General features: G+C 39.0%; 3 protein-coding genes and 1 long non-coding RNA gene across 4 annotated transcripts; 1 reads left to right on the forward strand and 3 right to left on the reverse strand.

Moving 5' to 3' along the window:
• Positions 1-287: 287 nt before the first annotated feature.
• On the reverse strand, positions 288-3,050 carry LOC144650002 (bcl-2-related ovarian killer protein homolog B-like). The gene is made up of 2 exons (XM_078509640.1): positions 2,430-3,050; positions 288-722 (listed from the first exon to the last, which is right to left on the reverse strand). Exons 1-2 carry the CDS (start codon positions 2,934-2,936, stop codon positions 555-557), a joined length of 675 nt encoding a protein of 224 aa, XP_078365766.1. The 5' UTR covers positions 2,937-3,050; the 3' UTR covers positions 288-554.
• A 3,385-nt stretch (positions 3,051-6,435) lies between these two features.
• Positions 6,436-12,436, forward strand: LOC144664394 (RNA-binding protein RO60-like). Its single transcript, XM_078525508.1, has 4 exons — positions 6,436-7,503; positions 9,546-9,830; positions 10,553-10,786; positions 11,488-12,436. The coding sequence occupies exons 1-4, from the start codon at positions 6,670-6,672 to the stop codon at positions 11,782-11,784; spliced, it is 1,650 nt and encodes a 549-aa protein (XP_078381634.1). The 5' UTR covers positions 6,436-6,669; the 3' UTR covers positions 11,785-12,436.
• A 2,625-nt stretch (positions 12,437-15,061) lies between these two features.
• LOC144664402 (uncharacterized) lies at positions 15,062-15,627 on the reverse strand. Its single transcript, XR_013572803.1, has 2 exons — positions 15,492-15,627; positions 15,062-15,428 (listed from the first exon to the last, which is right to left on the reverse strand). It is a non-coding gene; the product is annotated as an uncharacterized LOC144664402 (long non-coding RNA).
• A 1,366-nt stretch (positions 15,628-16,993) lies between these two features.
• Positions 16,994-25,645, reverse strand: LOC144664602 (uncharacterized). The gene is made up of 7 exons (XM_078525722.1): positions 25,289-25,645; positions 23,194-23,930; positions 22,190-22,452; positions 21,365-21,549; positions 20,547-20,699; positions 20,132-20,221; positions 16,994-19,032 (listed from the first exon to the last, which is right to left on the reverse strand). Exons 1-7 carry the CDS (start codon positions 25,398-25,400, stop codon positions 17,351-17,353), a joined length of 3,222 nt encoding a protein of 1,073 aa, XP_078381848.1. The 5' UTR covers positions 25,401-25,645; the 3' UTR covers positions 16,994-17,350.
• Between the last annotated feature and the right edge of the window lie 50 nt (positions 25,646-25,695).

Genomic DNA, 25,695 nt, shown 5'->3' on the forward strand with positions numbered 1-25,695 from the left:
TCACATCTCATCACGAGCCGAGAGCACCACCCAACAGCCGAGAAAGGAAAAGAGCAGGCAGCAAAACCGCGGGCCCCGCGACCAATAGGAGAGCGCACGTAGCGACAAAGTATTGGTGTGAGTGATGCAATGTAGAATCGGTAGTAATTGTCAGATGTATGAATGAGGTGCATGAATCAGTAAGAGCAATAAAAAAAAAAAAAAAAAAAAAAAAAAAAAAAAGAAAAGAAAAAGAGCGCGAGTGCGAAAATGGCTGTCTCAACCCCAGGTTTCCCACGACCATTTTTCCACGCACGTCCTTTTTAGCTTCATTCTCGACGCACTAAGGAAAAACTGACTGACTGACTGACAACTGCTTGTAGGGAGAGCATAACACAATTCCTATGTTTGAGATGAAAGATTTGTTTATTTTCTGGTCATAATATATATGTATCTCTATAATTTATTCATTGCTTTATTTTGTTTTGGTTCTAGTATGTAGAATTTTAACGTCATTTGAATATTTTTTATACACATAAAATTTGGCGCTTCTGATGAAATTTCTTTTTTGCTAGCTATCCACCGTTTATAAGACCCATACATTCACTTATCGCATGCCAAAGTGAGTACAGTCTATCCTTTGTTGTGTCCACAAGCCATTGTCTGTTATAGTCAAACCATCGGAGAATATACGCCATGGAATATCTCTTCTCTATGCACTTGAACTTTTCGCTGATGTCAATCTGTTGAAAAATGGTATTCTAATTTAGTTTGATGGGGGAGTTCCGAATACAGACTGCAGATCTGCACTCTAAGGGACGGACCATTATTTTCTTGGAGGGGGGGGGGATGAAAAATTTTCCTCTGCAAACTTTTTTTTTTAGTTTATGCACCTCTGCAAACATTTTTTTTCGAAATTCTTACTATTTTTTGCTATACATATCGTTTTTGCAAACAATTTATTTTGTCTTTCCAGGCCCTGCAAACATTATTTTCAATATTTTTCATCCCCCTTCCCCCTCCAAAAAAATAATGGTCCGTCCCTAATTTGCCTTGATAGCACTCCGGTTAACCTGTTTACGGTTAGCTCTCGATTTTGCCACGGATTTTAACAGATTTTTGAACAGCCAAAATGTATATATTTGTGTCAAAGGAAACCAAAAAATAATGCTCCATTTTTAATAACAATTGCTATATAATAGCACTGAAATTGATTGCAAGCGTCTTTTGCTGCGGGTGGCAAGGATGGAAATGGATTTCAACTTGATAAATTAAGGCTAAACTTTTCAAGTTGTTTCCGCGCGTCCTTCAAAAATTGATATTCATTGCCGTGGTTTGATTTCTATCCACAAATTAAGGTGATATCTACCTTAAGATGTTCAAAGATAATGTTTTTTCTGGCATTAGTTGCCTACCACTAATTTCAGAACTGATTAGACCAAAACTCCGCTTAATCGCCGTGACGTAGCTCAAGTCTGCCAGTCAGAGACAGGACTGAGTCTGCCGTTTTCAGTCATAGCGCCATGGATGTCGTGGCAACCTTCACAGCTGTCACTTGAGTGCTCGCGTTATAAAATAAATAAAAACAGAATACTATATGCAGATTTTGAATATTAACAGTATTTTCTTGAAATTTAATGCCCTTTGAGTTCAGTTCCCCCCAAAATCGCGAATAGAAATCTTTACAGAGTATGGCTCCCTGTCCGGCATTTGCGCGAAATCTAAGTACCGCCAAAAATTAAATTAATGAGAGAAAGGGTAGGAATTATTTAAGGCGAAGCGAAGGAGACGGCTGATCGAATGCGGCTTGTGGGTTTATATTAATGATATATGCAAATGTTGCAATGTGTTCCGCTCTTCTCGTGTCGCTAATTGTTGCTATGTGTTTGATTGTTTTCGCGGCCGCTTTACTGTATTTGTATTTTACAGCGATGATAAAATATTGATTTTTTCAACTTTTCGATCAGTTGAATGCGAAGTTAATTAAAAAACTTACTCAGAAAAAAATGTTGGTGACAACAATTGAGCTGATTTAGTAAGAGTTTCAAATGCAGTGATGAGTAGGAGTGTATACTAACTGAGTTTATAAACTCCGATTTTCTTTCTTACGTTTTATTTTACATGAGATGAGGGATGTATTTCTCAGTGAAAGTTTGCTATGTCAGTTATAACTACGAAATTATCCAAAAAAAAAACTTGAAAATAAAATAAAATTTCTCTTTCAAAATCAATCACAATTGAAACGCCTTGTCAAGTACTGAATGCGCTCTTTATCTATGTTTGCTGTTTTAGAGAAACGATTGATTTTTCAATATATATTCGTTCGGTTTGCATGGGAATAAATGTTGCTTTTTAGGAGGCAAGGCAGTAAGCAGTACATTAATTAATTGTTTTTGCTCACAAATAACTGACTAAAAACAAAAAGAGTAGATTTGTGAGTTTATACTAACCCAGCCGCCCTGGCTCCTTATCCAGACCGCCAAATGATCCAACACATAAAGTCTCACGCAGCTTAACACTGTTTTAACAAGCTCTGGCCGTCCCTGGGTGATACAGTCGGCGCTTATGGCGGCAGCAAATGCGAACAAGGCGACGATTCGTCCCCAAGTAACCCCTTCACGAAACAGCTCGCGTCCAAAGTTCCTGAAAATATCGCTGACTATCACTTCGCTTCGAAGTTTCACCTTGAGCTGTTTGGAAACATTGTTGTAGAGATGAGGATACGAAGTCTCCAGAAGTTCGCCCACCTCGATTATTTTTTCCGAAATTGAAAGAGTGTTTTCAGAGACATCTTTAGGGCGGATAAATTCGAGATCCGACTCGATATTGGAGCGTTTCAGCCTCTCCTCTATGTAGTCAAGGCAGTATAAATTTGCATCGTTCGCTATAGAGACGTAGTCCTCGTTTAGTTTCGCTTCTATAAACGGTTTCAACTTCTTGGTGACAGATTTGAGCATGGTTAACCGAAGATGATTTCCCCGCGCATTTAATTCTGCATTTTGAGAAAAACATTAAGCCGAAAATAAACGAATTAGAATAAAAGCGCCGATGACAGGTGGGTTCTATATGGAAGCTAAGTGCAGGTGGCATTTTTAATGGGTTCCTACGGCTATAAAACATTTGAATAGGGTCGTTCGTTAAAGTAAACAGACATTATTGACAGTGAACTGTCAAACGCATCGTGACAAAAGAGAAATTATGACCCACTTGACAAGCACTGTGTGGCCCTATCATTCTAATGAAATCAACAAAACAACAGGCTCGTAAGGGAAACATATTCCCGTAAGGGGGGGAGGGGGGATCCGGGCATGCTCCTCCTAGGAAAATTTTAAATAATCTCAACACGCTTTAATGCCATTTGGTGCATTTAGGAACAACACTTAATGAAGCAGGTTCGTTTCATTTTCAAGCAATTTTAAAAACATTTTTTGACTCTCCAAAAAAAGATAGCGTTTCTTTTGTATGTGATAAATTCAATGTTCCCGATTGTTAAGACCTGATAAGTCCTGTTCGTTAAACCCAAACCCTGACTTTTGCTTGGAGTTTCCGATCTTTTTTAGATTTTTCAGCAACGTACGTTTTAGCTGGTTCAAATAATCAATACGATCTTGGCATTACTTAAGCGTTGTTGTAACAACTTGCGAAATTACACAAGCATAAAATTCAACAGTAAACTGTGCAGCAATTTCTACCCAGCCAATTTCGTTGACACTTGCTTACATTAAACCTTGCATAATTTAAAGCATCCTCGGAGACCCAGGGGCAGTTAGTGGGGGCGACGGGCAGGCTATCGGGACGACGGGACTTTCGCGTGTAAACTTTCGCCCGGCGAAAATCCCGTCGTCCCGATAACCTGCCCGTTGCTCCCACTAACTGCCCCTGGGTTTCCGAGGATGAATTTCAAAGTAAGTGACATTAATAAGAAAAAATCTATCTTCGCATTTGGAAAATATTAGCTTTTTTCGAAAAATAGATTTTTCTAAAAGCGCTTACTTTCTCGTGATCGTTTACTTTATTCCCTCCAAAATTTAAAGCTTTATTAAATTTAAACATTTGTTATTTCGATAACCAAAAATCAGAGAAATCGGTTAAAGTTTAATTTACATGTCCAAAATTCGATTTAGAAAAGCCGAGCACCTCTGCTCTCAAAAATGGCCGTGGGCCACCGTAAATGGCACATAACTAGCTATAACTTATTATAGGAAATTAACGCTGCATGAATTTAACGCGAATTTCAAAAATTCGCGTTAATTTAAGTCGCGATAATTTTTGTTAACGTTAATTTACGCGCCGTTAATTAAGTGGAGCGTAATTTCCATGACCTTAATTTTATTTATTTTGGCCCCAATTTCTCGATACAGTCCAGACGTTGTTGACTCCTAGAAAAAAACATTATTTTTATCAGGGTGGAGTTCAGCTGTTATCACTACAACTACAAGGAACGCTAGGAGCGGTCAGATTCCTTCGATAACCCCTACTTTTGGGGAACGTTTCACGAACATTGTTTATCCCTGTTTCTCAACATTTTTGTCTTTGTGTCGTCGCGTTGATTTCCTCATTTGAAATGTACCCCATCTATCGCGTTAATTTCTTATTGGGCAGTGCCGTTTTCTTCTTGCGTTTTTAGTCGCGTTTCAGTACCAACACAAGCCTTAATTTCCCATAATAAGGTAAAAGCACCAATCACTCCACAAAAATACCAAGTTCACGACATGAACAATTGATGGCAAACTATAAAGGTTTGGGATGTTAGTAAGGGTACTTAGGCAGGCAAGAAACAGTACTGAGCTCGTGTTGTTAATTTTAATTTTTGTTCTGTTTTACACTGAAGTATTGAAATATCAAACCGACCAATGATCGAACTGCTGGGAAGAAGAGTAGAGCATAGCAAAGAAATATTCCGATTAGTGTGGAACAGGCAAAAAATAGAGACTCGAAAGCGTGAAAACCTAAAATCAGTTGTTCCTGGTTGGTTGTTAGTCTGAGCCCCAAGTTATTGTCTGCATTGTCCCCTATTGTCCTGTTGTAACAGAGATATCGGTTTTCTTGCTGATATCAACTGCCCACCCCCACCCCCACCCCCTGCATTGTCCCCTATTGTCCTGTTGTAACAGAGATATCGGTTTTCTTGCTGATATCAACTTCCCACCCCCAACCCCCACCACCCTGCATTGTCCCCTATTGTCCTGTTGTAACAGAGATATCGGTTTCAAAACTTGCTGATCAACTCACAACGAAAGAAAAAGGCGATTTAACCATAAATAAAACTTCAAACCGTTCCTTTAGACTGAGTAGCGCGGGCTACGGAAAAAAAAGCCCACGTTACACACTCGCGGCTTCGTAGCTCGTATATTGCGCTCGCTCGCTTACGCGTTCGTCCCCACGGAATTTAAAGCAAAAGAGAGACTTCCCTTTTTTCCGCGCAGATCGCAAAACTCGTCCAGGGAGCGACCGGAAGATTGGGTCTGTATCCGGGAGAGTTGGCATATAAAGAGGATCGTGTGGGATTTGATGTTCTCTCCAGTGTTATAGATCTAAAGCCTGGCCTCTTTTTGTTGTGATGTAAGTTACCATTTCGAAGAAAAAATAAACGATGAAATAGAAAATAAGCGATAAAAAAATAAAATAAAATAAAATAAACGATGAAACTGAAACGATGTAGCTGCGGTAATGGTGGACTCTGAAACTGAAAAGGAATTTGACATTCAGTCGTACTGTAGCGAAATCATATATCAAGTGACTCCTATTTTTGCTCTAATTCAACTAAACTTTATCCAGTAATCAAGATAGTATATTCTGTACATGTCCTTGTGATGGTTATTTTATTTTTTCAGCAATTTTACAATACGATTGAGAGATAGGTCCTTACAATAGTAACGCTACGTAACGCAATGCAAAACACTTCAGTAACGCAAATAGACCCTTCTCGAAGACCCTGGGGACGAAGTTGTACAGGTACAAAGGGGTTTACAAACACAGCTTTGAGAGTCTTTAGAGACGCTGCTTACTTTAATGCTCTCAGGGACCAGAGAAACAGGCTACTTCTGTTGCCCTGCTGTTCAAAGCCGGGTTTAAAGCTCAGTACTGGGATAAGAGTAATAAAATAATCAATCGCCCTCATAACAAAAGAGGCCTTTATAAAAAATTCATTTTGTATTGCATCTTCTCGAGAAACCGAAACTGAAAGTGCTGGCGTAAGCAGCTTTGATCGCGATGACAACTTGTGGTGAAATGTACAGGGCCCAGTCCCCAAGCGTCGATTTTGTTAAGCGCCGGGGCTCAGCGTTTTGACCCTTACAACAAGTATTTTCCCATTTAATTCGGTAATGGACTTGGAGTATTTTAAATGAAGGTGGTCGAAATGGTGAAAATTTATCTAATGTTTGCAATAAACCCGATAAAGTAGAAAAAACATCGAAGAAGCCCTTTCTGGGGGATGGGAGTCTGGGTCGGAGTCCTTTCAGAAGTTCCAGGATGCGCTTCAGCCATTTACAAAGTTTGCTGATACGAGGGTTTTAGCAGGTAAAAGAAGGGAAATATTGTTAAATACGCACTTTTTGACCGAAAGCGAAAGGAGGAGAACTACTCCAACTCGGTCCGTGTGTATTTTAGAAACTGAAGTGAGTAAAAAGTTTGGGATTTGGGGATTTGACGAACAACAAACAGTACAAAGCAGAAGGATCAGGAAGCATGGCTCAACAACAACCCCCAGACGTGGAGATGGCGGCAGCTGATCCCTCGGATACGCCGCAATCACAACCGATAGCAGCAAACCAGGTACAAAATGAAGCAGGCGGTTTTGTGTGGAAAGTAGATGATTTGGAGAGGTTCCGACGCTTCCTTGTGCTTGGAAGCGAAGGTGGTACGTACTACGCTACGGAGAAGAAACTTGGCCAAGAAAACGCTCAGGCTTTGTTGCGACTTATTGGCGAAGGTAGGGGGCCCGAAGCTGTAAAAATAATTGTCCAGTACAGCACGGAGGGTCGTACAGCCAAACAGGATCCCATAATCTTGTCTTTGGCTTTGTGCGCTCGCTCGACCCACCTGGAGACCAAACGGGCGGCGTACGCAGCTCTCAACCAAGTGTTGCGAATTCCTACGCATCTCTTTAACTTCGTTGAGATTTGTGAAACGCTGAGCAAGCCAAAAACTGGCTGGGGTCGAGCCCACCGAAAAGCGATTCAAAAGTGGTATACCGGAAAGAAACCACGAGGTCTAGCAACGGCTGTAACCAAATACAAACAGCGAAACGGATGGTCCCACCGTGACCTGTTTCGACTCTGCCACGTCAAACCAACAGACCCAGCCATACAGTTCATCGTGAAGTATGTGATCAAAGGCTTTGATGCCGTGCAGCCTGACGCAGCGGCGGCTGGAGTTGGCCAGGATATCACATCGGTGTACACCTTCTTGAAAGGGGTAGAAGCTGCCAAGACAATGAGCGAAGACGAATTGGTGAGCGCTATCAAGGATCACGGTCTGGTGAGAGAACATCTTCCCACAAACCATCTCAATTCTAGTAAGGTGAGCAACGTTTCAATTCATTATGAAAAAGTCTTTTAAACTATAGGGGATTGTTAGCTGAAAAGTTGAAAGCTGTAGTGTTAGTTAACCCTTGTATGGGGGGGGGGGGGGGGGAGGGGAGTCTCCAAGTATGGGCTAATGACTGTGTTAATGAAAGAGTCCAGCCTCCTGACATACCATTGGTAAGTGCAGAATTCATTTCAAATGGCTAAATGGTGGTTGCCGGTTTGGCTTCTCTGAGTTTGCACCCACGTGAAACCAAGTTTGCTCCCACCGTGAAACCAAGTTTGCTCCCAGTACGACAGAGTTCACTCCCATGTAATGACTTCCATTAACTTCATAATTGTTAAAATGGGAATTAACAGTTTGAACATAAAACCTCAATTAAGTTGTTCACACTTGTGAACATGTGAGCCCAACCTTTGAACATGAGCCCTTGATTAACTTTTTATTCAAACTTGTTAACATACAAATCTGCACGCTTTGAAAAGAAACCTTGATTAAGGTATTATTCATACTTCTGAACATGCATATATCCACACTTTGAACTGGAAACCTCGATTAACTAACTTCATACTTGTGAACATGCAAATGTACATGCTTTGAACACGAAACCTTGATTAACTTATTATCCATACTTGTGAACATGCAAATATGCATGCTTTAAACACGAAACCTTGATTGACTTATTATTCATACTTGTGAATATGCAAACTCGCACGCGAACAGAAACCTTAATTAACTTATTTATACTTGTGAATATGCGAACCCCGCTGAACCAAAAGGCAACAACAGAGCTTCTCAGATGTTTTCTACCTTGTGGAGGAAACTTGAATCAATTGCACCATCTGGCCAGCTATGTGCTGGTCCATGTATCATCAGTCAATCAGAACAAACAATAGCATGAAGGGTGACATAACAGCCCAACAGCTGAGCACAAAGAAAGAGCCATCTGCCGCTGTATAATATTTTATTTTTGCCAGGGCTCCTAAAATTATGTTCATAGGTTGTTCGCTTAAACTTGATTTCTGGTAATGAAATCCAAATAACTCACATTGTTATTTTCGGTCGGCCCAGATCCTGTGCACTTTATATTTCAAAATGGCTGCAATTTAAACCATGAAGCTTTAAATAGTGCACTCAGTTGAATGAAAAGGGTGGGTGTGGACTACAAAAGGGTGGGTGCAAACTCAGATGGTGCGAACTGGATTGGGAGTGAAACCTCCATAACCCTGGTTATTTCTCCACACTTGCTGAAATGCCCCCTTTACATTCATTTTCTTGAAAAGAATTCCAGTGGAAAACCTTGCTCCAACCACCAACGAACCATCAAATACGTTCATATTGACAGGGTGGTTTTATAAAAGGGGTTTTCAAATAAAAAATGGCTTACTGGGCTTTACATTGGGCAAAGAGAAAGTGGCTGTAATAAGGTTACAGTTTTTTAGGTAGTGTCTAAGGGCCTGTTTACATGATTCCGGAATGACTTTCATTCCGGAACGAAACTCATTCCGGAATGAAGTTCGTTCTGCATTCACATGAAACAGTCGACCGGCTCAACCTAGGCGTTTTCACGTGCGTGGTTTTCGGCGCGAGATCAAAAACAAAGATGGGCGCGTGTTTCGCGCAAACATGTTATTGTCCCCATTTATGACCAATTCTGCAATTTTAACGAGAAATTTGACCATAGGGCTGCTTCTTTGGGCTAAACAGGAAATACCATTACCGTTTTTCGCTCTGAGTTCAAACTGTGGCCTCCGTTTGAGGTTTCATGAGATGCGGTGTCATCTCAGAACGAAATTCGTTTCGTGTTTACAGTGATACCAGAATGAGATGTCATTCTGGAACGAAAATTTCATTCCGGAATGAAAACCGGAATGAACTCATTCCGGAATGACTTGACTTTCGTCTCGGTATCATGTAAACAGATACAGAGAAATGTATGGGGATGGAATGAACTCGTTCCGGAGTAAAAGTCATTCCGGAATCAGGTGTAAATAGGGCCCTAAGATAACAGTTCATTTTTTTCTTGCTTGCAACAGATCTGGGAGGCTCTCCTTGAAAAAATGCCCATGACTGCCATGATTAGAAATCTTGGTAAAATGACGAGTGTTGGAGTGTTGGCACCTTTGTCAGACGGAATGACCAAGGTCTGTGAAATGCTGCGGAGTGAACAGAAATTAAAGGATGCTCGTGTTCACCCATTCTCCATTCTGTTGGCTCTGAAACAGTATCAAGCAGGTCAAGGCGACAAAGGCAAGCTTACTTGGACTCCTAACCAAGCCATTGTGACGGCATTAGATGAGGCATTTTACATCGCTTTCAAGGTTTGTGGTTGTGCAATGTAGTTGACTTTCCTTTCAAATAAAGTAGAACAATTGAGAATAAACCGAGTAATACCAGTGATTTAATTCACTTGAGTGTCTAAAGTAATTTGCATTTGCTTTGGTTCTGCATTACTAAACTTGGGGATTGTTTAAAAAAGAAACTCACACAACTTTTTCAACCAGTCAGGAGTAAAATTAAACCAGCTGCTACTTCTCAACACTCTTTTTCATGCTTCACACTGGCTACATGTAATATAATAATAATATTTAATCTTATATTGCGCTTTTCTATAAAAATATTCAAAGCGCAACAATATTATTATTAAACTAAATAAAAAAAGACACAGAAAAATGAATTTAAAATTACAATATTTACATATAATTGCTTCTAGTTTTGATTGGTTCACTGAATAATCTGTTCAGCCAGAGTAATTACTCAAATGGTTTTGTTGTTATTACCCTCAAAAGAGACTGAATTGACCATCATGCATCACAATATCACAAATCAAGAAATGCAGTCTTGCCTCAAAATAACTAAACAACCTTAATCACATGTCACACAAAAAGAATAGGGGACCTTGACATTAACAACAAAACGCCACGATAATTTGACCGGTTTTCAGACAAAAGTGCTATATCAAATTGAATAACATTGTTTTGGACTATCTAGCCAAACCAATTCTTTGAAGTACATGTATGCTAAAAAACGTTTTTTCTTTCAGACTGTACAGCCCACCAATAAGCGATTCCTTTTGGCTATTGACGTCAGTGGCTCAATGTCATGGGGTAACTGTAACGGAACAACCATAACCCCCAGGGTGGCATCTGCTGCCATGGCAATGCTTACAGCACATACTGAACCACAGTATCACTTTGTGGGCTTTTCACATCATCTGGTGCCGCTGAATATTAACTCAACTCAGAGACTTGATACAGTCATAAGAACCATTGAACAGGTCAGTAGTGAACATTGTAAAATTCATTAACTATTCATGAGGGTGCAAACCATCCCTTTTCAGTCCTACACAATTAAACCCCATACAAATCAAAATTTTTTCCTTTTTTTTTTTTATTTTTTTTTTTTTTTTTTAAAACTTTCCCCTCCCCCCTAAACCACTCCTTTTTTTTTTTTTTTCAGTGTTTCAAATTTTCTTACATCTATATCAGCTTATCCTCAGTGTAAAAACCTGTAAGACTTGTGTGTGACATAAAATAAACAAAAACCTTGGAACAATGTTGACCAGAAAAACAATATCTCCAAATAAGAAAAGAAAACTTCGCAGGTTTTTACACCAAGGTAAACCCACTATATCTACATGTTGTGCGTAATTGTATCTAAGTTGCAGTGCATATCTAATGGCTGATTCCCTCTATAGTGCACGCCTGTAGGGAATCACGGTAGTTGTATTCATCAAACCATGTGTGAGACTCGGCAACGATGCCGAGTCTCGCACATGGTTTGATGAATACAACTACCATGATTCCCTGCAGGGGCGCGCCCTAGAAGGAATCGGGCATTGTATTTTTTTTTGTAATGATTTATATCAAAGTTACAGTGCATATGTACATTATATTTTTTTATGGTTGCAACATTCCTACGCCCGGTGCTATTGTGCTGAGTATGCCAATACTGATAGTTGTTAAACTCATACTGTAGGTGCCAATGGGGGGAACTGACTGTGCTCAACCCATGATCTACGCCAAAGAAAAGAACCTCAAGGTGGATGTGTTCATTGTTTACACTGACTGTGAAACATGGGCTGGACCAGTGCATCCTAGTGAGGCCCTCAAACAGTATAGGGCACACTCTGGTATCGATGCTAAGCTCATCGTCTGTGCAATGACGTCTAATGGCTTTACATTGGCTGATCCCGATGACAGAGGGATGCTTGACATGGCTGGGTTTGACTCTGCTGCGCCTGACATCATCAGGCAGTTTGTGGAAGGTTTCTAAACATGCTAAAGTATCTATCAGTTTACTAGTCTTACTTGCAACGGGAAGAAATGTACCTGCCTTTTTTGGCTCTATCCGTGTTGTAAATAGTAAGAGAAATTTGTAGGTCGCACTGTAGTAAGTTAGTTCCTGTTTTATTCACCTGACATGGAGGTATGCATATCCGTACATCTCTTTTTCTCATATTTTACATTACATTATAGTGTGGTCAGTAGAAATTTTTATCAAGCTATGCTTAGGAAAGAGACATAGAGAGCTTGTATTACAAGAGTATTGCTGACCATTGCAAGGTCATAACAAAAGAACTTTGCTTAATGTAATAAGCTTTACAGACCATTTTAATCCTAAAGGTAAATCAACGTTAATACAAAATCAGTTATCACAGAAGCCATGAGAATAAAAAACCTGATCATCAAGAGCAGATGTTCTTGGTGTACACTCTTATTATTCTCCCAACTAATGACAGAAGAAACACATTTAGACAAGTTGGGAGCTGAATTTGTATGTTGATGAAAAAGGGTTTTGTTAGTTCATGTCTTAAGTTGACAGAAATAGTGAATAACAACTCACTTAGTGAACAATCTATTATCTTGGAAACCTATTGCCTTGTAATTTACATGAGGTGGAATTAAAAATAAAAAAATGTTTTTGGGATTTGTGGTGTCAAGTTTTTGGACTATAATATTTCGTTTCATTTTGTGAGTGAGTTGATGACAAAGTATATGTGGCTTTATTTTGCAGTACACTGCAACTCATTTGCATCTTATTTAATGACAATAGTTTCTATCGCTATATAAAAGATAATAGATTGTTATTATTATTATTTTTATTATTATTATTGCTTCATGTCTCATTCTTAGAGTTCTGACTAGGTGGTCAGGAGATCAACTGTTCTGCCATTGCTTTATACATGCATGTGCCAAAAAAAGCACCAGCAATTTCCTGTGTCTGATGGTGATTTTGTAGTAAGGTGCGGTGTACTAATTTTTGTTAGAGATTTTTCAACATTCCTGCATGGAAACCGAAATCTCCACTGTGATTAAAATATCAAAACGTGGGAAGGGGAAGAACAAAAAAATCTGCTGGAAGTCAAACAATATGATAGTGAGCCTACTGACACTCTGACATGGATGCCACCCACCCTGCAAGGTTTCTTTAGAATTTTATATGGGTTTCACTCTGGGATGATAACATTATGTAGTGTTCAATTATCCCTCAGTGACATTCTTGACGATTTCATGGATAATTTCTTGGTATGCAGAAGGCAATCAAGTTTTTACGTACAGGTATGTCCAAATTTCAAGTTTGGCAAGGGTGGCATGATCATGGATTCTTTTTAAAATTCAGACTAACTATACTGTGTCATTTGACCTATTGTCATCATGCAATCTTGAACCAGATTTCAATTGTTGTGCAAAAGAGAAGGTGGAGATGGCTTGGACATGTCCTATGGATGAGAGCAGACTCATGGCTAAGGGTTGCATTGAGATGGACAGCCTAAGGAAAGATACTGTGCCATGTGAATCTTCATTTCAAGCCACAGTAGCTAGTTCCAGTTCAAACCAAGGTTTACAACAAAAAAGTGTCTGTTTTGGGCCCAAAACAACAATTTGTGAATATGATGTATGGAGTAAGTCAACAGTCTCAAGCATGCTGACAAAAAATGCTCTCAGTTAATGAACTTTTTCTGAAAGTCTTTATTCATGACAACTTGGCTAACTTCCTGAATGAAATACTACTAACTACAATAATACTGGTAAGAAATTTTCCATAATTCTCAAAAATAAATGCACAATATCTTTTCTTCAACATTAAACTTATGCACCTATCAATGTCAAGCGGCAGGCAGGGGGGGGGGGCAGGCATAGGAGGCGCATTTGATTTTAGCTGAGATGTTCTGTTCAAATGCCCCACTGCAGGGCATTTGTGAATGTTTACATAACCCACTGAACTCCAATAAAATTCTGTTATGAAGTCCATTTAAAGGGTTAAAAGTTCCCGCCAAGGGAAAAAAATAAAGCTTGCAGTCGCATAAATTATTTACTGCACGCGTGATTGTTTTCGAACAATGGTTTTCAACGCGCTTAAGTGAACTCAGTAATGAAATTAAATCACCGAACCTTTAAGTGTGGGGGAATAATTTATTGCTGTCAAATCCCCTGCTTATGCCCCCACCCCTCCCTGTGGCTTTACATTGATAGGTGCATTAGAGTGATTTTATTTAACCCGTGAAAAAACATTTAAAAATTAGTGCTAAATAGTGAAAAATAAAAAAAAAAAAAAAATGGAATAATTTTTTAATATTTTTTTTTTTTTAGTAATTATTTACGGTTGAAGAAAAAATACCACAGCAAGGAAATTAGCTTTGCTTTTTGGTAATTAGTCATTTAATGACCATTCTATGCAAATCAAACACACTCAATAATTTATTGTAAACATTTTGATGAATGAAGTCTTTCAAAAAGAATATTAGAGAAAAGCATAAGTGAAAATGGAACACATCTCTGGTGCCATCTTAAAATGATGATTCAAAAAATAAGTTACACTGTTATTATCAGTTTGATTTGCAGATATTGGTATTCATTGACAATGAAACTGACGTTGGAGTGGGTGGTTTGTCTTTTTATAACTTTTCAGTTCACTAAATGGCTTGCTTCAATTCTTCATAAATGTTGATGTAAAAATAATTCTAAAATTAAGCTTAAAATATTAATAAACTTCAAGCTTTTGATATCCAAACAATTTGATTCAACTAGCCATCAAATTTTGTACCTGATCATAAGGGGAAATTTAAAGCAACTGAATCATGTATAAAATAATTATCCCTGGCAAAACTGCTTACTGTTTCCCCTTCATGATTTTTATAAATTAAATACAAATTATGTACATTATCACTGATTGACAAAAATAACCAAAACTAAGAAATAGGTATTGTTGGGAAGTAATTTTATGCACTTATCAATGTTAAGCCCGAGGGGGGTGGGGTCGGGCTAACCACGGGAATTTGATCATGAGGTCAGTCCCCAGGGTAGGGATTTTAATTGTATGTGACATCCCCAGGGTTAGGATTTTGGTCGTATATGATCACCTGCAACAAGGTTTGAAGAACATCTGACCACCTTCCCTTGCTCCCAGGTGGGGATTTTGACCAATTATTCTGTCCCTGGGTGGCGGAATTTGCCTTTTTTAAAAGAAAATGTCAAAATCCCCACCCCTTGGGCTTAACATTGATAGGTGCATTAACTGCTCAAAATTAGTTGAAATAATACAACAGAAATCAGTGTAAGCTGTATGGTAATAAGAAAAATAGAAAATGATAAATAATTAATAATGTGTTGAGCTCCAGGGACCGGAAGAGTTCAGTTTCCATTAGCATTACAACAGCAATCGTGCACACCATGAAAAAACTCCAACAATGTTTCTGCCTTAACCATCTACTAAAAATGTACACAATACAAGTAACTGCAAATGTTCTATTTTCCTTACAAATAAATATCCCAATTTTGAAACTGTATGGTTTGTCATTTCACATCCATTTAAAGAGTATGGGCTTTTGCAGGACAGAAAGTTTTGTGGAGCTAACTACTACGGGTATTTAAATCAAAGAATTTTGGGGAAAGTACTGTAATTAACATGTACTTCGCCTTTCTTGCCCGGCCCTTTGCCCACGTAGGGCTTATGGCCATAAGTCAAGTAAGTCAAGTCGCCTTTCTTGCATTGGAACAGGGAAAAATAAGTTTGAGAAGTGGAGTGTTAAATTTTTTAGCTGGTGTGAGAAATATTGGTCTGTAAACATGTCTTAAGTCATAAAGTAATAAACCAGTCTTTGAGATAATAGACACGTTTAATCATATTTGATATATTAAAGTTCAATATTAAACTTTGGGTAATTGAGTGAGCATTAAAAATAATCAGCCTGCTCTAATCCCCACCACAATAACAAAGGTTATCAAACAAGATTGTTAACCAGTTGACCATATAATTTCTGGGTGCTAAAACACACCACCACCAATGCCATGTGAGTGTATTGTAAGTACTTTTATAACATAGCTAGCAGAGCCTTGCAATCAAATTCAGCATATGTAAGCATGCAGGATAATCTGATGATGCAAACTGACAGCGTGAGCAAATTGCTTTGCCAAAAAGGTTTTTTTGCAGGCAGGTTTAAACAATCGGTTCATGCTTTTAACTGTGCATTTTTGAGTTAAGGTGCACTTGGGAAGTTTGGAGAACACTTAAGAAGCTAGAGTTGCTCTCGACGATACACCTCAAGCAACTCTTATGCTTCTTTTGTGCTCACCACACATCCCACATACACCATAACTCAAAAGTGCACGCAAAAGCATGATTCGCTAAGTGAGATGGGTAATGAGCGGTCTTAAAATTCTGAATCAAGGCTTTCCTAGATAGTATGTTCATGTAAGTGAATGAAATGCATAATTTTCTGACAATAATTAAATGTTTAAAAATCTAAAGTGAAAAACTCAGTTACATTTAACATTCAAAATTTTCCAAATTTGTAACTGTGAACTTTTGTGAATTAATGGCACTTTAATTCTATGACAAAATTAATTTTGTTCTCTACTGCAAGACAGCAAGTCTTATGTCAAACACATGTACAGCTGCCCTGTCACATGATTTCAAGTTCTATGTAAATTTGAGTAGACTTGATCATGTGGTAGTAACAAACAAATGTACCATGTGCCATTTAAGTGTCTCAAAACCAGTTAGACAAAGGATACTTTTATAATAATAATTTCTCTATGACTTGATAAACCAAGACTGAATACTTATTAAAGAGACTATGTCACAGATTTTAACAGATTTTTGAACAGCCCAAATTTATATTTATGAGGTAGGAAACCTAAAAAATAGTGGTCTATTTTCATTACATAATCACAGCCCAAAGGATTTTGTGAAAATAGAATGTATGGGATTTGAGAGGTCTGAATATTCTAGTTGTCTAGAGGTCCTACTCCGGACGTTGGCGAGGGTTGCGTACTGCCGGAAGCAACAGTCAGCCCCGCGCGGGGTTCGTCCAGACACTAGCATCAAGACCCCACCCATACATTTTCGAACATACAAACAGTCACGCCGTATGGGCCCCCATGCAATAATTGCTATTTTAGAGCACTGAAACTTTTTAAAAGTGTGGGCTGCAGATGGCTGGGATGGAAATGGATTGCAATTTGAAAAATGTAAGCCAACCGGATGTTTTAGGTTTCAGCATGCCTTTAAAAAAATCGATATTTTATAGCCAAAGTTTGATTTCTATCCCCAAATAAAGGTTATATCTTCCGTTTTTTAAATGTTCAAAGACGATGTTTTTCGTGGGTAAAGTTGCTTTCCACTTATTTCAGAACAAACCAAAAATCTGCAAAATCCCCATGACATAGTCCCTTTAAGAGATTGAGATACTGTGACTGCTCTCACTCTTAATGACAAAAAGCTGAGATATCAAATGACTGGATAACTCTGTTCATACTTCTAGAAGATTTACAACACTTCTTGCAGGTGCACATATTAACAGGTGATCCAAGAGGCAGATGAAATAATTATTAAGATGTCAAGATGCAGTAGCTCTAACAGTCGTGCACACGCTGTCTAATGCACCAGAAAAACTGTTCACAACCTTTCCAATTCTCTCCATATCAACCGCATTAGGATTTGGTCCTGCAGTTTCAACCACACCCTCCATATCACTGTATTTGCCCTCAAGATCTGTTACAGTCCGACGGACTCTGAACCGTGCCTGCGGTCCTAGTGAGTCTGTCAAGCTTGAGGATGTCTCCAGTACTTCAAGGGAGATTTTCTTAAGTTCATCAATAACCTCGAGAAGATTGTTATGTGAATCATCCACAACTCGAGCATCAGTTAAAGAAAGAATTTCTTTGACCTTCGTCTGCCCCTGATGGGAAAGCTGTAATATTTCATTCACTTTGGGAGGTAGACTAGGGTCAGGTTCTGAACTTGGAGGGGTTATTTTGGGTTTCCTGGCTACGTTTGGCTTAACTGGAGGTTTTGGTTTAGTTGGAGTTGGTCTTGGACCAGGTGACATTGGTTTCGTTCCTGGTGTATTGACTTTCTGGTCACTCGAAGTCACAGAATTGCTGCTGCCAGGCTTTTTAGCGATGCCTGGAATTGAGGGAGGAGGATGAGCTGGTCTTGACTTGATAGAGGGTTGTCTGGTATTGTTAGATTCCTTTCCAGCTGGTGACATCACTCTCTCTGAGGATCCTTCCTGCTGCTCTGCTCTCTGCCTAGGGCGTGGCACTGGGCGGGGTCTGGGAGATGGGCCCAGTCCATCACATGATGATTCTGACAAATTTACATCACCTGATGATAGGCTTGAACTTGAAGTAGACTTTCCAGTCTTCTTTAGCTGCCCTGGTGGTGGCGGCGGTGGGGGTCTGTTTCGAGGTCTTGGCACAGGACTTTTTGGTTTGGCCTCTTCTGGATTTATACTGTCTGATGACTTAGTTTGCGCAGGACTTGGTCTTCCTGCAACCTTTGCTGGTTTGGTTTTCTTCAGTGACTGGGTATCCTGTTTTTCCTGTTCTTCGGATTTTTCCTCTTGAGCTGGCGGGCCAGAAACTGGTTTATTTTGTGTTGGAGGAGGAGGTGGTGGATTTGATAAAGACTTCTTCACAGGCTGACGGGGTGGTGCAGGAAGGGGCTTGTTTTGACTCGGAGGAGCTGAGGATTTACGTGGAGCTTGAGAAGGCACTGGAAAATGCTTTGTTCCATTTTCTTGCTTTAAAGGTGAGAAAGGGCGTTTAGACTGTTCTGATTCCTGTTGTTGTTGATCTGGAGGTAAAGGTGCCGGTGGTCGTTTCTGGAGGTTTTCTGAAGTGAATCTGGAAGGCAGATCCTCTTTTTGCTGTGCATCACTTGGTATGTTTCCTTTATCAGGTCGCTTTTTAAGAGTGTTAGACTTTTGACCCAATTCTTTCATCAAATTAGACATACCAGGCTTATCTGGCATTGAAGAATATGAGGGATTTTTTTCAGGTTCTTCATCCAAACTTTGTTCTTTAGGTGTCGGCCTCGCTGGAGGTTCTGGGGGAGGCCCTGATGGATTAAGTGAGTTGGCAAGTTTTTTCAAGGTGGAGGTTTTTGACTTTGTTTTCTTTTTGCCCGTGCTTTCGTCTCCTTCAACTGACAAGGAATCCTTAGTTTCTCCTTTCTTCTTACTTTTCTTTCCTTTATCCTTTTTTGTTTTTTGTTTCTCCAAGGCTTTTTCCACTTCTGAAAACATCAATCATATCACAAACAAAACTGTTGATGCTAACTATTTAACAGTTCAGTTTATTTAGCTGTTAAACTATTTGTTCAATAGAACATGCAACATTTTAAAAAAATCTGTTCGAGCCTAGTGGCCAGAACTTATCCTGGATGAGGTGCTAGTCCATTGCAGGGTTTCCTTCCATTATTAAATTCACCAGCACCCATTTCAGGGCTGCAAATAATTTTTTTCACTTGAAAGGACATATTTCCTACTAAGACACCATCAGGGTCGGACAAAACAAAATTGTGGTTGGACAGATTTCATTCATCGTTGCCATAAAATCAAAAAATCGTCTGCACATCAATTCCAAGCACACTTGGGATTTCATCCGACATAGCAAATTTTGGTCGGCCAATGTCCGATGACCGACTCTTATTTTCAGCCCTGCCAATTATACTCCTGGGTGGAGAGAGACACTGTGAGGGTAAAGTGTCTGCCTGCAAGAACACAACACAGTGACCCCAGCCAGGGCTAGAACCTGCACCACTTGATCCAGAGTTTAGCACACTAACCATAAGGCCACCCTGCACCTCCCACCAGGGCTACATCATTAGCATGGAATTTCTAGAAGGAAATCTTAGTCCTCTCTCAGTGCCCCAAGCTCAAGTTCTTTCAATCACCTCTTGATGACTTCCTTTTGTAAAATGGTCCCCACAAGAAAACTTTTGGTTGTCAAATTGGCCAACTGCCATTTAGTTGCCAAAATTTTGTTGCCATTTTTTTGCCATGGTGACCAAAATGATGGCATTGTCTCTTTTATGGAGATTATTTGAGAGCGTAACAAGAGACGTTTGAGCTATAACTAACTTGTAATCTATTGCCTTAAATAGGATCTTCAAATGAGGATAAACAAATGACAATGCAAGCCAGATGAGCCTTCATTCAAAAAACTGACATGTTAATCATTATTTTACCCTTCTTTGTTTTTTTTTGGTGAAGTGATAACCCTTAAAATGTCAGCCGTAAAATTACCCTTATCAACCTCAAGTTGATAATTTGCTAAAATTCACTTGCCCATGACACTGCACAATAGTTTTTTAGCAACTAGTCCCTTTATACCTTCATCCACACTGCTGGTTGAGAAGACACTATTAAGCCACTTGTGGATCTCAGAAAATGTTGGTCGATCAAGTGCATCCCAGCTCCAACCTAGAAATTATGTTTTAGTTGCAGTCAATTAAAACAGATTAAGTGCAAACAACTAGTAAATATTTATATTATAACACTGTAACAATATAATACCAAGTACCAGTGGCTCATAAACAAAAAATGTTTGCTGACTGTTCTCTCATGAGTGTTAAGCAAATCAGTTACTCTGCAAACTGGTAAATAAACCAAAATCAAATGCCCTGACAACAACATCATTGTGCCTTTCCCCTTGGACAGAAAATTTTGTCCAAGAAAGATTACTATGATAACTATGAACAACTGGGCCCTTATATTTGTTTATAGGCCACCAAGAAAGTTGACTCACATCTCTTCATCATGTCATAAACTTCCTGAGGGCAGCCATCTGGGCAGGGCATTCTGTAGCCTGACTCCAACATTTCATACACTTGAGACAGATCAATTCCTGGATAAGGGGACATTCCATACGTTGCAAGTTCCCACAACAGTATTCCAAATGCTATTGAATGAAAGGGAAACAAAAAAGAAAAAAAACTCTGTGACACTGTGCTTAAAATGTTGTTTGCAACAGAAAATATTCTTCGTGCCTACCAGTACCGGAATTCACACAAGGGCCTCACATTTCTTATGATAAGATGTCAATTTATGGCAAAATGGCAACTAAACAGTGAGAAAGCACAGTGTCAACCCAGAAAAACTGACTGTAACAGTTACATGTGCCAAGTGTAAAAAGGTTAAGTGGCAATCACACCAAATGGCCTACGCCATTGGAGCTTATCATATTTTTTGTAGCATGAAGTAACTTGGAGTAAGGACGGTTACTCCCCCTGGATGGGATGCCAATTTATCTCAAGTTATCCCCACCACCCACCCCCTCAGCATTTTATCAGCTTACTCCAACCAACAGTTGACTGAAAATTATATATTCATTTATAATTCTGGGTGGAGAAAAGCACATTGATACCAGTCCTGCGACTGATGGGGTTTCCCTGTATAAATATCAATCATCATCATTATCATCATCACCGTCATTATTATTTATTATTTTTGCATTGTAACCCTGACCAATGTTTAAACTCTTACAAAGAAATCGCAGACTGATTGCAATTCTTGATGGTTGAGAAATGACTTTTTTTATTGTTAATTTGTATCAGTATAACATACCCCACACATCAGACTTGATTGAGAATGTGTTGTAGGCCAGCGCTTCAGGTGCAGTCCACTTGATTGGAAACTTTGCACCTTCATGGGCAGTATAGATGTCATACGTCACAAGTCTTGACAAACCAAAGTCAGCAACCTTTACAAGGTTGTTCTCCCCTACAAGACAGTTCCTGGCAGCAAGATCCCTTGAATGAAATGTAGGAAAATTATTAAACAAACTACATGTAATTCTTTGAAGTAAATGAATGATTACTGCACTTAAGTTTGCATTTAAAAAAAAAAAAAAAAACCAAAAAAAAAAAAAAACTCGTGTTCGGGGGGGGAAATTAAATGCCATTAATTTTGGGTTCATTGCATTAGCCTAAATTGTAAGTTTACACATTGTAAAGATCCTTTAAATCTTGACTTCTCTTTCAGTCCACAGTTCATGTAAAGTTACAAGTAATGCCTGCATTTGGGCCTAGCCACCCAGTGGTTTCAGTAAGCATGAAGCAACTTGTCAGGAATATCTGAGTGTACTCCCCTCTGAATAGGAAGCTACATGTAGTCTGTCACAGGGTTACCCCCAGCATTTAACTTGTGGTACTTATTTATACACCTGGGTGGAGAGGGGTACTGTGAGAGTAAAACTGATTTGCCCAAATAAAACACAACACAGTGACCTTGGCCATGGCTCAAGCCTGGACTGCTTAATCCAGACACCAAGGCACATAAATTACTTGGATTTCAGCTATTCTGAGAATCAGCTATTATCTCGTACAAGGGAAGCAATAGAGAAGTGGTGAAGAATTTCTTTTTATTACTGCTGTTGTATAAAGTTCTAACCTGTGAATAAAATTCATTGATTCTAAATAAGACATGGCATGGGCCACTTGAGTTGCCATGTACATCAGTGTGACGGCATTCAAACCCTTGCTGGCAGAACTCCGTAAATAGTCCAACAAGTTGCCATTAGGCATGAACTCTGTGATGATGTAGAATGGCGGCTCTCTTGTACAAACACCTAAAAGCTGCACCAGTTTTGGATGCTTGATTTCCTTCATGACTGAAGCTTCTTTCAAGAATTCATCAACCTCCATTGTTTCTTCCTAGAATTAAAAATAACTTAATTATTTATTCTTCCATTCATTTCCCAACAAAAAATATTCTATTAAAGATTGAAATGTAACCAGGATATGACATAATAAAAATGCTGTCTGCATGACGTATTTGACTTTAAAAAATCATGACATGGCAAATCCCATTTATACATTTAAATCTTTGCTCATTAATTAGTTTGCCAATTCTCCCATCTATCCATTAGGATTGTTCAATGGTTCATTTGTCCATTTTATTATTAGAAAATGTTTCTTCTCTCATGCCAATTCATTGGTCAATCTTAATCTATGGTGATGATAATTTCTTGTGCGCGTGGCTAATGTATTTGAAAATTTAAATGCCATGAGCAGGCCCACACTTGTTAGAGTTAAATAAAGAAAACACTGTAGGAAATTGAAGTCCACACTCAGTCCATGTGGTCGTAATAACATCTGGGTGATAGATTAGGGAACATTTGAGATGAAGTCCACACAAAGTGTTTTCCGTGGGTGAACATTTTATTTTCCGGCCCCCAAACACTTTTTTTTTTTTTGTCCTAAATTTTTTTTTTTATTTTTTTTTTTTTTTTTTTTTTTATTAAATTTTTTTCAAAAATTTTAGAGATTTCTTAGTTAGTTGTGCTACCTTGAGCAACTGAGGCCAGAAGGTAAACATGCATTAATAAATCACGGCCAGCAAAACAACAGAATTATTCTTGGTGGATTCTTATGTATAACACAAAGTTTACCCACCCTTAAAGTCTTTACTGCCACTGGCCTGTCATACTTCTTCCAAATTCCCTCATAAACCTCCCCATACTGTCCCCCACCCAGCCGATGCTTCATAGCAATTTCTGTTCTCGGTATCTCCCATTCATCTGGCTCGGGAGAAAAGCTGTACACAGCTGGTTTATCAGTCTTTGGTGCTGGATAATGAAGTGTTGTTACAAGCCCATCCGCATGCACAGAGTGATGGTGAATTAGCTCCGCAATTGTGCTAAATCTGTTTTCGTTAGAGACGTACATTTTACCATCAGGTGCATTGCTGACTCTGTAATGATACACTCGTGAATCAAACCGTAATGAGATGGATAATTGTCCAGGACTACTTTCACTTTCACGAACCAAAAAACTGCCATTAATTCCGCTGCTTAGCAAATATTCTGCCACATTCCGTGCTATAGTTCCGTGATACCAAGAATGTTTTTCTAGACTGTTTACTGGTTTAACATAGCTACTTGGCAACCAGCCAATGTTTCCATTTCGTGCCTGTCCTTCGCACCACTCCTGAGTGTCATTGTAGCGCAAAACAGCAACCTCTTCTCCTGCATGAATACTCAGTTGATTACTGCCAGCAGCTTGAAAGTCATGAATTGCAACAAAAATTGATTTATCTTGATTGTCTGCATCAGTTAAAAGATCGTCTTTAGAGTTCCACTCTCCTGGAAGTTGCTCCAGTGGTGTTTCCGGCAAAGGCCGTCTTGAAAGATCTTCAACAGTAAAACAAGCACAAAATTAACAGGAAGTTATTCCAATAAAACCAGGGACGCCGTTTTGAATTTACATATTGCTGAAGAAGGCTACAGCAGTAGCCTGAACGTCCTGTATATAATCTTTCATGCCAGTGTCAACTTTTTATCAAGTGATTTTAAATGATAGCTCATAGAGTTTGAGAAAAGCTCGATTTCCAGCCGATTTTTCAGGAAAATGAGCCCGCTGTCATGGAGAACAAAGACTGGACCCGAGAAGGCAGCTGAAATCGAGCCTCAGTTTAAGTTGAACCTTTAAAAAAATGTAATGTAAAAATTAAATACATCTGTTCATGTGCTTGCATCAAGCTGCAAGAATGCATGCAGGTCGTGTACCACATGTAAAGGGGGGAAAGGGGAATATGACACTTATGTGTACCTATCCGGATCCACCTCATTCAGGATACTTAATATACAAGTGTTTTAAGTTTATTTAGTCTATAACCACCGGCAATATGCAAAACTTATCCAAAGAGATTTCAATCTTAAAAAATTATGTCTACCAAATTTTGAATGTTTGAACATTGAAAATGTCTGTTCTTTGTTCAGGTATAAAATAAACAATATGTTGATATTTTATTTGTATTTAAAAAACATATAACCTTTCTAAATATAGAAGACAATGATGATATTGCATTCAATGAATATAAAGAGGGTGTTTAACTTGCCTGAAGAACGAATACGCGTTTCATTCCGGAAAACAAAACAAAGATCATTATAAATACAACAATTACCGCTGGCTAAAGCTGTAGCTTTTGACTTTATAGCTCCCTATTCGACATGAATTGATCTCTGCTGATTAATTTTCAAACATCCAATGAAATGTTGTTTTCACAACATGAAGCATGATCGCTTCGTAAGGTCAGAAAATTACGGATGTAAATTACCCATATTGCGATCGGCGAAATGTGTTTCTTGAATTAATCTGTTTTAAGCAAAGGATTTATAGGGATGAAGTTCCTGAGGAATAGTTTACACATACTGCCTTGATCGCCTTTGAAATTGTAATGTACGTGCGGAAATTATGCCGCTGTACATTTCCCGAATGCATTCCAGTTTTAATTTCTTTTTCTGCACATTGATCTCAAGCGCTAGAAATAGATTTCCTCCGGAGATTAAGCTTTGCATGTTCATAATTAAACCTCACGAGCCTTCTTAGCCCAACTGGTATTCAATCAGGAAATATTTGACCAAATTCCACTACAAACTTCATGTATTAAAACAGTTCTAACACATTACCCCATTAGTGTGTGGTTTATCAGATATCAACTACATCCGATTTGGAATTGAAATAAAGTTATGACCACTATTTCTCATACCTGATGCAGTATGAAATTCAGATTTCTCAACATCTTTAGTTTTCAAAGATGATTTGTTCCCTCTTCCAGACTTGGTTCGATCGGTAAGAGCTTTAACTTGCTGTTGACCCATAGCTGGGCTTTACGCCAGTCGTGCCTTCGGCTCAGGTCGTCTAGCCACAAATGCCATCTTCTAACCTGAATAGTGAACACGAACCTTTCACATAGCTAGATCAGAACTCACACAAAACCAGGCCATTGGATTCAATCGACTGCTAAGCTCAAGGCTTGCATAAAAAACGCAAATAAACGGGCTTAAACGCTGAGCCCAAACACCTTCGAATGTCATGCGACCCGGAAACTGGACCCGCTCCCAGTCCTCTCTGGCGGAAATCAACTGCAAAACATGCGCGCGCAAAACACAGGTC

The sequence above is a fragment of the Oculina patagonica genome, chromosome 1 (genome assembly GCF_052425735.1).
Source record: "Oculina patagonica isolate OP01 chromosome 1, crgOcupat, whole genome shotgun sequence".
Lineage (NCBI taxonomy): Eukaryota > Metazoa > Cnidaria > Anthozoa > Scleractinia > Oculinidae > Oculina > Oculina patagonica.

What these genes read in the sequence shown, in the direction of transcription:
- LOC144650002 (XM_078509640.1), bottom strand. Translation starts at nt 2,936, where the DNA reads ATGCTCAAATCTGTCACCAAGAAGTTGAAACCGTTTATAGAAGCGAAA. An exon ending in TAAGGAGCCAGGGCGGCTGG is followed by an intron (nt 723 to 2,429) that starts GTTAGTATAAAC and finishes ATTTTTCAACAG; the next exon opens with ATTGACATCAGCGAAAAGTT.
- LOC144664394 (XM_078525508.1), top strand. Translation starts at nt 6,670, where the DNA reads ATGGCTCAACAACAACCCCCAGACGTGGAGATGGCGGCAGCTGATCCC. An exon ending in ACCATCTCAATTCTAGTAAG is followed by an intron (nt 7,504 to 9,545) that starts GTGAGCAACGTT and finishes TGCTTGCAACAG; the next exon opens with ATCTGGGAGGCTCTCCTTGA. An exon ending in TCATAAGAACCATTGAACAG is followed by an intron (nt 10,787 to 11,487) that starts GTCAGTAGTGAA and finishes CTCATACTGTAG; the next exon opens with GTGCCAATGGGGGGAACTGA.
- LOC144664602 (XM_078525722.1), bottom strand. Translation starts at nt 25,400, where the DNA reads ATGGGTCAACAGCAAGTTAAAGCTCTTACCGATCGAACCAAGTCTGGA. An exon ending in TGAATTTCATACTGCATCAG is followed by an intron (nt 23,931 to 25,288) that starts GTATGAGAAATA and finishes TTACTGTTGAAG; the next exon opens with ATCTTTCAAGACGGCCTTTG. An exon ending in TTATGACATGATGAAGAGAT is followed by an intron (nt 20,222 to 20,546) that starts GTGAGTCAACTT and finishes CATAATTTCTAG; the next exon opens with GTTGGAGCTGGGATGCACTT.